The sequence below is a fragment of the Cydia pomonella genome, chromosome 24 (assembly GCF_033807575.1).
Source record: "Cydia pomonella isolate Wapato2018A chromosome 24, ilCydPomo1, whole genome shotgun sequence".
NCBI lineage: Eukaryota > Metazoa > Arthropoda > Insecta > Lepidoptera > Tortricidae > Cydia > Cydia pomonella.
In genome coordinates, this window is record NC_084726.1 from 895,112 (window position 1) to 909,283 (window position 14,172).

A 14,172-nucleotide genomic window follows, 5' to 3' on the forward strand; every position below is an offset into this window, starting at 1 on the left:
CGTATGCTCGCACTGTGTGGACCCGCCTATTCTAAGAGTCTAGTCCTGTGTCGAAAGACAGCAGTAAATTTACTTTGACAATACGCCTCTATACTCAATTCTCTTTGATATCACGTTTAATATTTCAGTAAGTTAAATCTCATAGGCTTTCTCATAGGCAGTAAGTTAAATCTTTTAGGCGGATTTCCACTTGCTACGATCCTGACATACCTCTTTCGCTTCCTTCACTTGCAAAACATTCCTCATACACGCTCGTCGGTTTAGGGTGCTCTTAACCTGGCCTTTCTTCAGGATTTCCCCGATTTGATCAGAGAAAGTCCGCCGAGGTCTACCCCTTCCAGCTCCCTCTTCTACTTCTCCCTTATACACTCTCTTTGTTAACCTTCTTTCACTCATCTTTCTTCTTAAATCTCAGTTTAGATAAAACAGGATTGTCAAAAAGTAACTTACTTAATTCTTCTGCTAACTCTACCCTTCTTCCTGAGAGCAGTTTCTTCTTGAGCTCAGGATCTGCTGCCATCTGTGAACGAGACATATTTTAGATTAATTTATTATTATTACATATAAACTTCATGTACATGTAAAATCCAAAGGCAATAGGGTAGTTGGCAAATTTGTATTAATGGTATCAGACGTTCAGGCTACGGAACCCTAAAAAGATCTAATATAATTGATCTAAAGTTACAGTTTTACCACAATTTTCCTTTTCTTATTGACCGCTATCATGATGCACACAACTGTAAATGCCCTTACTAGGATTTGAACCCGGGACCATCGGCTTTATAGGTAGGGTCACTACCCTCTAGGCCAGTCAGGTCGTCAAATAATATACACCGTGTTTTTATCGAATTCCGTTAACTTCGGGGTATTGGTAAGTACGTTTAAGGAAACTACATGACATACTTAATTTTCAAAAAAAAAAATTTTTTTTTAATATTTTTTTTTACATTTTTTTGTTATAAAAAGTAATTAAATGTCGCATATAGCGTTGTTGTTGCACGGGCATTACATTTATCTCAATCAAACAATTGAAAACTGTGACATGTCAATGTCATTTCGAACATCGATCGTCCGAGATAGTACTTACGTTTAGTAGCAAATGTATTAACCCGTACTAAACACTAATCAGTATGTGAACGGGCCCTAAGGTATGTGTACACACTCGTAAGGGCTTTATAAGATAAAAAGAAAATATTGATTATCTCCGAAATGGAGTTAATTAGAATACCGGTGTCTTTGAGAAAGTTACTTCATTTAAGCTCAGGAATGCACCCTTGAAATTAAAGCAAATAAAAAAAAAACACGGTGTATAAGATGATAGAGCCTAGTGACCTCGTCGAGCAGCTCCCGCAGCTCGCGGTCCAGGCGCGCGGCCTCGCGGTTGCCGAGCTGCTGGCGCAGCGCGTTGGCCGTGGTGCGCAGCGTCTGCTGCACGCGCCAGAACATCACCACCTCGCAGCATTCCTTCTGCAATTGTCACTTCACTATGAGGAACAGTATCTTTTTCAACACACTTGCTCAAAACGGCGTTTTTATTCATTATAATATTCGACTAAGTTGAAGAAGGTAACTGATTGCTAATAATATGTATGGAAACGAAGCCTTCGCAATTGAATCGAAATTGGTCGAGTAGATTTTACAACGCGGACTGACGGGAGCGCCGGGGGCGAGGGGCGGCAGGCAGTAGGACAGATGCAACACTGCATACTAACCGATTTAACAATTAAAATTTGATTAATATGAAAGTTTTATGTCAGTTATTATAATTATACAAGTTTTGAGAATATAAATAATGTATATCGAACGAAAGCAACGTTCTCATAACGTATCGATATAGTAGATTTAATTAAACACATTTTTAGTTAATAAAAATGTTTTTTGGTGGGTGGAATTCCATTACGCTACGGACACTAATTCTGAAAACGCCAATGTAATGACAAACTTAGCACACTTGTATCACAATGTGCTATTACAGTACATATGGTACTAGTTTACCGCACTAGTGCGATAATTAGTACATTACATAACTATGTCGAAAATTTAAAGGGCCATATGTACTGTAAAACGTTGTACGATACATGTGCGAATACGTAATTCGCAAATCGTGTCGATTTAAAACCTTCGGACGTGTTTTAATTTATCGCCACTCGTTGCCAATTTCCTACTTTCAGCACTTGTATCGTAAAAGCTAAGTAGGTCTTTTAATGATAGGTATTTTAGAAGAAATGTAAAAAAAATTATTTCCTAAATGTCAGTTCCATTGCCTTACGTTTTGGAAACGATCTGTCATGCTATGTAGTACAAAATTGGTACAAAAATATTATTAATATTATAATTGGATAGCAGTGTTGGCCGAACGTTAATTGCAATTAACAATTAACTAATATTAATTTACGGTTCAATTTATAATGGTTAATGGCCAATACTTTTTAATTGCATTAACGTTTCGGCCAACACTGTTGGATAGTAAACTTGCTAATGAAACTGTCATTTTAATATCCGGAATACAAAAACACAGCTTAACTGGAAATTTAGAATACCTAGGTTTCGTGTCTAAAATGATTGATATTTAAATTTTGAGATCTAAATAGTGGGCAAGATATAAGTGCACAATCAAGTTTAGTCTATTATACATAATGTTTACTTAGTCAGCTGCAATAATTTACGGCGTGAATATATAGGTCATACTGAGCATCTTTTACTATGGCACCCACCCCGAAATCGTGAAAAATACTGGCTGACCTTGACATTTTCGATGGGAGAGTAATTTTTTTTGCGATTTCAGGATTGGTCCCATAGTAAAAGTTGCACAATATGACCTATACCGTCATATAACAACCAAAACTACAGATATAGATAGATATATTCAGCGCGTAAATTATTGCAGGTGACTAAATACAGCCTGTATTATCAAACTCTAGTTAAACAAAAAACTGACAACCTTAAAACCCCATAAAAAAATATGGGCATGAATTAAATTACTTACTCTATTAATCCTTTGCAGCTAAAATGAAATGTACATGAAACGACAAGCGATTTTAAGATAACATAAAATGTGTATTTACAAACGGAATATGATGTACAGTCAAGTGCAAAAATATGGGTGCACACAAGTTGCTCAAAAATATGTGCCATAGCTCTTATGTCGGTGAAATAAGAGCTATGGGACATATTCTTAAATAAGTTGGGTGGACCCATATTATGACACTTGACTGTACATCAAGCAACTGAAAAAATAAATAGGTGTCTTTTATTTAATGGTTCAGCTATTAGTAAATTTTGGCAAATAAAGTAATGCTGGAGGCAACAATGGATGTGCTATTATCAATGCTATAGATAATGTAGCACATCAAATGCTACGAAATAAGCGTTAGTTTGCAAGGAGTGAAGTAGACGGCCGAGAGTAAGCGAGGTCGTTTAGCAGTAAGAGGCTAGCGATTCCTGGTGATGATTAAAAAAATGCAAGGAAATACAAAACAGATGGAAATAATAACCTTAAACATCTTGGATAATATTTCCACGTATGTTCGAGAAAAAGTAAAATAAAGCTTAGTTAACAAAAAAAAAACATGAGATAAAATACAACTTACGCCGTTGCCGTTCTGTTGACTATACAAGTAGAAGCTCTTCTTACAATCTCTGGCTCTCGTCTGCGCGCGTTGAAGGAAATTTCTGGAAATGATATGTACATTATAATACGCGCCGTAAAAAAGGATTTCGCTCTCGAATAAGCCATTATATTATTTTCAACATTTGCCGATAGATGGCGCTATATCATGCGCTGAATTGCGCTAACAACATTTTTTATAAATTGTGTTCAGTTTGGGTAAGCGAAAGTTTCAAAAAAAATTGTGAATGCGCTTTCGGATGAAAGAAGCGTCTGGTGTCCGTTGGCTTGGGTGGATGACAGTCGAAAAATCGCGGGACACTTCTGGATGCGACTAGCCCAGGACTGGGATAAGTGACGTACACGAACAGAGGTCTATGCTCAGCAGTGGGCGACTGGAGGCTAAAATGATGAGTATTATATTGACAGTGAGCGGAATTCTTCATAGCAAAAATCAAACTGTCAGAGGGATTGACCTAACTGTTTTATCGACTTATCGATAAATATTTGTCACTTAACGAAACACAGGTGTCCCTAATTAGCTGACCGCCACTGTATTTTGGTATAATAGTAAAGAATAAAATAGAAAATACTTTTATGATGTAAATGAACGTAACATTTAGAGCAATATATTGTGGAAGAATCTTCTTTGAAACTGAAATAAGAATCTTTCTGTATCCATTTTGTTTTCTTTTAGGATTAACCATTTTAGTAACACGGCACGGAAATCACTCATGAAAACTCAAGTGACATAAATGACATATGTGACGATGACATGATTTACTTTAATACGGAGATGCAAGTTGCTTATCAAAGAGGTCAAATGTTACAGAATAATCTTTTAAGTTTATTATGGATACCTAATGCGATATGATTCCGTAACATCGATAAGTCGATAAAACAGTTAGGTCAATCCCTCTGACAGTTTGATTTTTGCTATGAAGAATTCCGCTCATTGTATATTGACTTACTTCAAGTAGACAGGCTTCCAAGTTTCTCTAATATAGTCATTGTCCACCTCCACGCCCCTCCTCCTCAGGTTGTCCCGCACGGCGACCAGCTCATCGTAGGCCAACGTGGGTCGCGCCGAGCCGAGCCGCTCGAGTTCCGCTCGGACCTCGGCTCGACGGTTCTGCTCGTCGCTGCTGCTCTGCCAGTACAGCCAGCGGTCTTTGAAGCCGGGACCTGAACACGAATGCTTCTATAGAATACACTTAGAAGCAAAACTGTCCCAATAGTAACATATTAGTAAAAGAAATTGAGGCACAAAGAGAATGGAGAGAAGAGACTGGATGTAGACAGTCGAAGATGATGATTAGTGGCATAGATCGTAGGAGAACCAGCTATCTTCTGAAACTAGGTAAGAGTAGTCTGAGACTATGAAGCGCTGGTGGCCTAGCGGTAAGAGCGTGCGACTTTCAATCCGGAGGTCGCGGGTTCAAACCCCGGCTCGTACCTATGAGTTTTTCGGAACTTATGTACGAAATATCATTTGATATTTACCAGTTGCTTTTCGGTGAAGGAAAACATCGTGAGGAAACCGGACTAATCCTAACAAGGCCTAGTTTTACCCTCGGGGTTGGAAGGTCAGATGGCAGTCGCTTTCGTAAAAATTAGTGCCTACGCCAAATCTTGGGATTAGTTGTCAAGCTGACCCCAGGCTCCCATGAGCCGTGGCAATGTGCCGGGATAACGCTAAGAAGAAGAAGAGTAGTTTGAGACTACTGACTGGTATCATAACTGGTCACAATACTTTTAATAGACGTCTGAATATAATGGGCATAAGTAGAGATGCCTCCTGTCCACACTGTGGTTCCTTACCACGGAGACTAGCTTGCACTTACTAGCAGAATGTACTATGTATGCGGCACCGCGACATGATACATTCGGTAGTGATACACTAAAGGATGTCGAACTTAAAGATGTCCTTCTGTTCTGCAGGAGAACGAGAAGATTTGAGCAGAATAGTGGGGGAATGCCACCGGGACAGTAACCTGCAGCTCCAACTCCAGAGAATTGGGCTGAGTGAACGCAACGAGTGATCGACAGCCCGCCTGCTTCCGGCCGGGCGTCCCTGCACTACATCTACATCTAACATATTAGTAGAATGTGGAGAAGTTGATGTCGATCAAGGGGAGGGGCACATGATTAATACATAACGGTACTCCTTGAAATTTTCTACAAATCGGCCTAACATATGATGTACTTGGCATTTACGGTTATTTTGTAATTTCGAATCGCAAAGTAGAAAAAAACACATTTTTATTTTTTTCTACATTTTTATTTCCTCCTATGGAAACTCCAAATAGGGAACCATATACACCGTGTTTTTATTGAATTGCGTTAACTCCGGGGTTTCGGTAAGTACGTTTAAGGAAACTAAATGGCATAGTTAATTTTCAAAAAAAAAATATTTTTTTGTTTTTTTTTACTATTTTTATTTTTGTAAAAAGTAACTAAATGTTGCATATAGCGATATTATAACACGGGCATTACATTTAACTCAACCAAACAATTGAAAACTGTGATATATCAATGTCATTTCTAACATCGATCGTCCGAGATAGTACGTACGTTAGTAGCACATGTATGAACTCGCACTAAACACTAATCAATAAGTAAACAGGCCCTAAGGCAAGTGTACACGCTCGTAAGGGCCTTATAATATAAAAAAATATGATTGATTATCTCCGAAATGGAGTTAATTAGAATATCGGTGTCTTTGAGAAAGTTACTTAATTAAAGCTCAGGAATGCACCCTCGAAATTAACGCAAATCAAAAAAAAACACGGTGTATAATTAAGAAATTCTGCTGATTATGATATTTGTAAAATTTGACGATTTAAAGTGCTTGTTGCCAGGCCTATTTGAATAAAGAATATATTAACTTTGACTTTGAATCCAAGCCATAGGAGGCCTAAGGGTACTTTTAAGTACTGATTTAAACTTTCACGATTTTCACACATTATTGAACTATACAGGGTGACCTTAGCCATTGCACAAACCCTGAAATCCCACGTAGGGTGACTTCTCAGGAATGCTCTGACGTTAATATTTTTTAATTAGAACAAAAGATAAAAAAAAATATTTTTTTTCGAACAAAAGTTGTTTGCAATAATCGACAACAAAAAGAAACAATCCTTGGCAGTGTTTTTGATAATTTGTTCGAAATATTTGATAATGATGACATTTTTCAAAAGTCAGAAGCTTATTAGTGTCATAAGTAGGAGATAATCATAAAGGTCGAACAAGGTTCCATGCTATTCTTTAAATTTCTTTGTTAATTTCTTCGAAACCGCTACACCGGTTGTTATGATACTTTGTACACTGGTTCTAAACACCCTAATGCATATGTACATTTCGGCTTTGTCCAATGGCTAGGGACACACTGTAATATAACAATATAATAAAAAACTTTATTTAGTTCCACACACAACAATATACAGGTAATAAAAAGAAAAATATACATTTAACATAAATAGAAAATAAAATTAAGTATTAAAGAAAAATATAAGAACTAAAATGAAGTAATAGGTGTGTGGACCCCTTCTGGGTAAAAGCCTGGGACACACTGTAGAACGGGACTTAATCCCCTCCGAATCCGAGACAACGGGGATAATGGCATCCTCGAAACGTCGGAAGTAAATTTATAACTTAATACGCGATTAATTCCCGTTCTATATTTTATTTTTAAGTGCTGTAAATTATTCGTCGATCATTCCTGTATGGAACTAAGGCTGCAAACATGAAAGTGCCATAGTTGACAATGATCAAGATGGGCTAGTGTCTGTAGTATCTGTCTGAAGTATTGTGAGGTGATGGATGGTAGTGGTATTTTATAAAATTGTTGTGTACCGTAGCGTATAAATTGTCTCAGACTGTATACATTTTGTTTGAATAAATAAAATAAAATAAATGTGCTCTGAAGAATTGTTTGACATGATGCCCACGGCTACTTTCTATCACCGCACCGCCCGCCGTCGGCAGGGTGTTCATCCTCACACCCTAGAACCTAAATGGTCGCGCACTGTGCGGTTTAAGAGGAACTTCCTCCCGCGCACGCTCCGGTTGTGGAATGAGCTACCTGCCGAAGTTTTCCCGAGGGTCTACAGTATGAGGTTCTTCAAAAAAGGAGTGTACAGATTTTTAAAGGGTCGGCAACGCGCATGTAACACCTCTGGAGTTGCAGGCGTCCATAGGCTACGGTGACTGCTTACCATCAGGCGGGCCGTATGCTTGCTTGCCACCATCGTGGTATAAAAAAAAAAAATAATAATAAGTCTTTGTTTCGCTCGGTAGACTAACAATATTAACAGACTGTACCTGTGAGTGCCGTAAGTTCCTTATCCGTCGCCTGGAGCTGGTCCCGCAGGGCCTGCTCCATGAGGGCCACGGCGTTATCCCAATCGCTTCTGGAGCCCACGCAACGGTCCTGCAGGGCGTTTAGTTGGAGAACTCGAAGTACCTGTACCCAAAACGATTTTTTGTATTCTTATTCCTGTACAGACGCATATTCTGGCAGGACCGCCATGTACGGACGGTGTGCATCAAACAACAGCTTCGATGAAGATTATGATTTATTCTGATCTAATTAGGCAAGATAAACGTTTTTATGTGCAATGCTTACATACTAATTATATACATTCCGAGGTCTTAGGGTTTAAGTCCCTTGTGGAAACTGTAACCTGCCGCGAACAACGAAACTTCGTTATCTGCCTCCGTATCACTAGAATATCCAAGAGCGATAAAGAAATATCGAAATTTTTATTTATACAAGCTTTTATTTAGCTGGCCCTGTTTGTTATTTCATTTGTTTGGGTCAAATCTTGCATACTATACTCTGTATCTTTATGTATTTAAAAAAAGGTAAACAAAATCTACCCTCAAATGGCTCCTTAAGGCAGTTGAGGGTAGATGAAAACATTACATGATCAAATAAAGTAGGTTTAAAGTCAGATCCAGGCGGTTTTGTATTTGGTTGGTTAACCAATAAATATTAAAACTACCCGAAAATGTACAAATTGTTTGTTTACCTTTTTTTAAATACCTAAAGATACAGACTATAAATTAGACCCCGCTTACGATTATTCAATGAGTCGAAATTTCACATAAATAAATAAAAACAGAAAAATACGGGAATATACAGTAAATACAGTCGATAGATATTGAAAAGATTTTAGAAAGATGTTTGGCTGTAATGTAATTTAAATTACAACTCTACAACATCACAAATTGTTGTTTTTAAGAAATTCCTTTTGGGGGAGATGTTGTGGATAATGGTATCTAAGATTCGGGTGGTACCCTCTTGCATTTTAATAAATCAGTTGTTGTTTTTTTAAAGTTCTTGTATGTATGTTGGTCGACAATGCAATATTATGGTACCATCGAGCTGATCTGATAAATCATCAGATCGGCTTGATGGTACACAGTGATCATACACAGGAGGTGGCCATAGGAACTCTGTGATAAATCCACGCAACCGGTTTGGGTTAAAGTTGCTTGTTGAAAGAAAAGTACAGTCGCCAATAAAATTATCAAAAATATATTTTTTGACTTATTAAATGTTTGGTCCTCTGGATTGTAACTTTAGCACGAATGTACACCCTAGTTCAGTGACTTTTTTGCCAATCGAAATTGAACCATACCATCTAAATCATAGCCGAGTTTCTTGCCGGTCCCATATTGGGATACCCTCCTACGATTTAGAAGGGATTTAAATCTTCTCGGGTCAGAGGTGTAGGGTTAGAGCTGGTGTAGCTTTATTTGACTTTCATAAGCGCATTGTAGTATGCCTACTTGGAAAATAAACTATCTTTATCTTGATAGAATGTCAGTCTACTTACATCTTGTGCTCGGTCCTCCCACCGATGTCTCATTAGTGCTTGCTCCACAGCCTCCTATGAAATAATAGATATTGTTATACAAGGGGGCAAAGTTGTTGCTTAACCGCACGTGCTAATATTGATACCCGAGCAAGCGAAACATAACAAAATTGAACCACGAGCATAGTGAGTGGTTCCAAAATGGAATCTTGAGCGTTGAGCGGTTTTCAAGGCACGAGGGTTAAACAAACTTGGCCACCGAGTGAAACACAAAAATGTTCACCACACCAACGCGAGGAAAACGCTAAATGTAAAAATATTACAGATCAAATCCAAATGATCGCTTTTTAGCGATAAGTCCGCCTGTTGTTTACCTCTTCTTAATGTGCTGTATTATTTGTATTGTTTCTGTATTGAGGTGTGCAATAAAGAGTATTTTTATTGTACTGGAACGCCATTTAATATTACTTATTGAAAATCATCACTTAAAAGTCAATTCCACCTGCCAAAATGAGGAAACATTATTTATACTAACAAATAATATGGGATTGTGTCTGAAATAAATAATTGAAATTGAATTGATTATATCGTACCTTTCTCAGTGCGTCGAATACAGGATCTCCTTCGCCCCCTTTGGCCATGACTTCTTCGAACTCTTCCCTGAGCGCCTCCAGGCCGGCCTGGATGGATTGTATGGGGAGCTCCGCCTCGGCCCATTCTCGCAGTTTTATGTCGACTGACGTGTTGAATTTATCTGCGGAGAAAAAAAAATACAAATTTGTCACTGATGGCATTTATTACACCTTAATTTTTAGTCAATACCTTAAAATATAAACAAGAAACACTGTACATAGAAAATATATATGTCAGTTAGGACTAATGTCAGGTAGTACAAATTAAATTATTATCTAAATAAATAAATAAATATTATAGGACATTATTACACAAATTGACTAAGTCCCACAGTAAGCTCAATAAGGCTTGTGTTGAGTACCCTCAACGTAGACAACGATATATATAAAATATAAATATTTATAAATACTCCAATACATAGAAAATACCCATGACTCAGGAACAAATCTACATGCTCATCACACGAATAAATGCCCTTACCAGGATTTGAACCCGGGACCATCAGCTTCGTAGGCAGGATCATCTCATCATCTATATATGTATACCTAAAATTAGTGTTGTCTAAGTGTAAGCAGTTGTTACATTTATGGTACTAAATGAAGTTTATTTTTATTTATTTTATCTACATTAAATCTTCGAATCATTACAAAAGATCTAATATAATATTTACATTTAATGGAAGCAAGAATTAATACTTGATCTAAACAACTTACTACTCAAACAAGAGGTTTAGGACAATAGGGCTAATACTATTTATAATAATAATAATTCAGCCTATATACGTCCCACTGCTGGGCACAGGCCTCCTCTGATGCGTGAGAGGGCTCGGGCTATAGTCCCCACGCTAGCCCAATGCGGATTGGGGACTTCACATACACCTTTGAATTTCTTCGCAGATGCATGCAGGTTTCCTCACGATGTTTTCCTTCACCGGAAAGCTAGTGGTAAATATCAAATGATATTTCGTACATAAGTTCCGAAAAACTCATTGGTACGAGCCAGGATTTGAACCCGCGACCTCCGGATTGAAAGTCGGACGTCATATCCACTCGGCCACCACCGCTTTTTTACTATTTATTCTATATAAAATAATCATAGGATTCGATCAAAAACTAGGCGACCAGTGCCGGATTAAGACATTTTGGTGCCCTAAGCATTTCTAGACCATGGTGCCCCCTCATCAAGATTACATTGAATTTTCTTGGTAAATTGAGTGACGTTTATTGCCGCATTACTTCTGAGAATAGAATTTTCAATCCGTCACATCATTTTATCACGGAAATTGACAGAACTGCAGTATTAAGGTCAAGTGTAAGCAAATTCGAAGACCGTGCTTCGCATAAGTCCGGAGGCCAAGCCAACCATAGTCCAAGTGTAAGCGAAGACGTAAGACATAGGCAGTATTCCGCACAGGTTTTTGGAACCTCTAGAGCTTTCCTGTGAAGCTCATTCATGTGAGGGCAAATGCCGAGCTTCAGTAGGGGCTTAGCCATTGGCCATTGGTTTTTGTCAGAACAAGTACCAATGGCCACAAATGTTTTAAATAGCAAATTATTGTTTACGGGACTTAATAGGGTAAGTTTTAAAATTACCTCTGACCCGACGTTTCAAGGACGGCGTAGTCCCCATGGTCTCGGAGAAGCCTGTGTAAAGTCGACATCATTATCTTGACGTTGGAGGTAATTTTAGAACTTAATCAAACGCGAATAAGTCCCGTTTTCTTAAATAATAATGTGTCACAATTAGGCCAATACAATTAGATTTTTTCGACCTAAAAATACGTGTAATCCGAGTTTGCTCCACTCCAGGAGGTGTGCATAAATGTTTCCTCTTTTTCAGTTTTTTTGCTTGTAAATCGAAAACGGTACGGCTGTCGGAAAATTTGTTCTAATTACAAGTATTATTAAAATTGATATCTGAGGATCCGAAATGTAATTTAACTATGTTCTTGCAATAAAATATATTGATTGATTGATTTATTTAAGGTACCTTAATATGTATTCGTAGTCCTAAATTGTAAATTAGGTCGACATTTTTATTTTTGGTAAAATCATGTTAATAATCCGAAAACGCTTTCTTACCAGTGTCTGATCCACTAAGTGCTATTGTAATTGATACTGGGTTCCTTCTACATCGAGTGGTTTGGCAATCCAAAGGAAAAAATTATCTCCTAAGGATCCCAAAATGTATGCACACCTCCTAGGATAGAGCAAACTGGGATTACACGCATTTAGGACCAAATAAATGTATTAAAACAATTTCCAGCTTGCTGGGAATTAATTCCTCAAAACGCTATTTTTGGATGTAATTTGATTGGCCTAAATCGTGAAGGTGTTTTTAAAGGCAAAGTCTAAGGCTGAATGCGCGGAGCGTTCGATCAGCGCTTACGGATGAGGCCAAAGGTCGAGCTGGAAGAAAGCAAGGCTTGAATTTGACCAATGGCGAGGTATGAATAGCTGGACGTCCGCAGCGTCAGATCGCGGCGCGTTATCATATAATACAACTAATGGCGAGGTGTGAGCAAGGCAGCCCAGCTGCGAAAGAGGACAGCATGGATTTGGATCCATGACCAAGCGAAAGTGGGGCAGTTTGCATAAAGTAGAAGGCCTGGCGTCGCATGAGACCTAACGCCGAACTGCAAAAGAGTGGCTTGAAATCGAACCTATGTAATCACGGTCCTCCTACTGCTCGGCCTTTGCCTTAACTCGAAAGCGCAACTTGATAAGATGCTTTTGTTTTTCGGCCTTCGCAGGGCCCTTTATTACACTTTGACAAAAAGGTCGCAGGATCGCGGCTCTGCAGCAACTCGGCCTGGCCGACACATCTGGTGTGCAAGAGACCAAAATACGCTACAAAATCGGTAATCTACGTCGAGAAAATCGGTTGGCCACAAGCCCGACGGTAAGATTTTTTGGCCATGAGCTTTGATGAAGGTTGGAGATGTGCTTACGTGTACTCACTCTCTTACGACCCTTCGTTATAAGATGGGTACTTGCACACGTATCAAAAAGTTTCGTGTACATAAGTGTAGTACACTATGACTGCGATGCTGATGCAGCCTGCGCGTTTTTTTTTTTCCTATGATTTTGGTGCCCCCCTAGACGTGGTGCCCTAAGCAAGTGCTTATTTTGCTTAATGGTTAATCCGGCACTGTAGGCGACGACCTACGAATCGAATATAAGGTGTAAGATGTTTATTTCTTTAAAGATTACAGCTTGTGCACAAATCACGCGAGGTTTTTTCGGCTACTTTTGGTATAAAGATTTCTATCTCTATCTGAAATGATCACTTACTGAGAAATACATATTTAAACTTAACATAATACAAAGGAGAGAAATATAAAGACAACATTTGGTTATCTCACTGGCATCTATATCGTAGGGGTCGATCCAGAAGCCGCCGAGCGCTGCGGGCTCGCTCGGGTGCTTCGGCTTGGTCTGTTTGGACACCAGCTTGTCTGGGGGTGGGAAGGAAAGGTTGGGTATTGGGTTGTTTGCTTTCAGGGTTCCGTACCTAAAGGGTCAAACGGGACTCTATTACTGAGACTCCCCTGTCCGTCTGTCCGTCCGTCCGTCTGTCACCAGGCTGTATCTCATGAACCGTGATAGTTAGCCAGTTGAAATTTCTACAGATTATGTACCTCAATACTATGGTAAAAACAGTATAAAATATATATTTCTTTCCAATCTCGAGGTTCTCATCCAATCACCGAAGTTAAGCAACGTCGGGTGGGGTCAGTACTTGGATGGGTGACCGTTTTTATAGATAATGGTACGGAACCCTTCCTGTGCGAGTCCGACTCGCACTTTGTCGGTTTTTTTATATACGTACTGCTTCGGTGGCAAACAATAATACGGCCTGCCTGATGGTAAGCAGTCTAAGTAGCCTATGTACACCCGCCACTTCAGAGGACAGTTAGGAGAGGAGGATGTGTACAGTATTATCTTATTAACGTGAAGGTTCCTTTAAAGAGGCATAGGGTAACATATAAGTAATAATAAATAAATAAAACAACTTGACTTTTCCAAATTGTCTAACATGCCATTATGCCCATTATTTTATGGTCATCTTCAGCAGTTCCACTTCAGCAAGAGGTGCTTTGATACTTCA

The 14,172-nt window shown here is 38.7% G+C and overlaps 1 protein-coding gene across 3 annotated transcripts in view; it reads right to left on the minus strand.

The window, feature by feature from the left end:
* The window catches only part of LOC133531224 (dynamin-like 120 kDa protein, mitochondrial), a 38,168-nt gene that overhangs the window by 2,816 nt on the left and 21,180 nt on the right, over positions 1-14,172 (minus strand). For all 3 annotated transcript variants that reach the window (XR_009801505.1, XM_061869370.1, XM_061869369.1), the window contains exons 15-21: positions 10,023-10,183; positions 9,451-9,504; positions 7,931-8,072; positions 4,579-4,792; positions 3,591-3,672; positions 1,333-1,467; positions 451-520 (exon numbers count right to left, since the gene is read on the minus strand). Coding sequence is in view for 2 of the 3 variants with exons in the window: in XM_061869370.1 (XP_061725354.1) it covers positions 451-520; positions 1,333-1,467; positions 3,591-3,672; positions 4,579-4,792; positions 7,931-8,072; positions 9,451-9,504; positions 10,023-10,183 (858 nt within the window). In the remaining variant the exon portion in view is untranslated. The remainder of the gene's footprint in view (positions 1-450; positions 521-1,332; positions 1,468-3,590; positions 3,673-4,578; positions 4,793-7,930; positions 8,073-9,450; positions 9,505-10,022; positions 10,184-14,172) is intronic.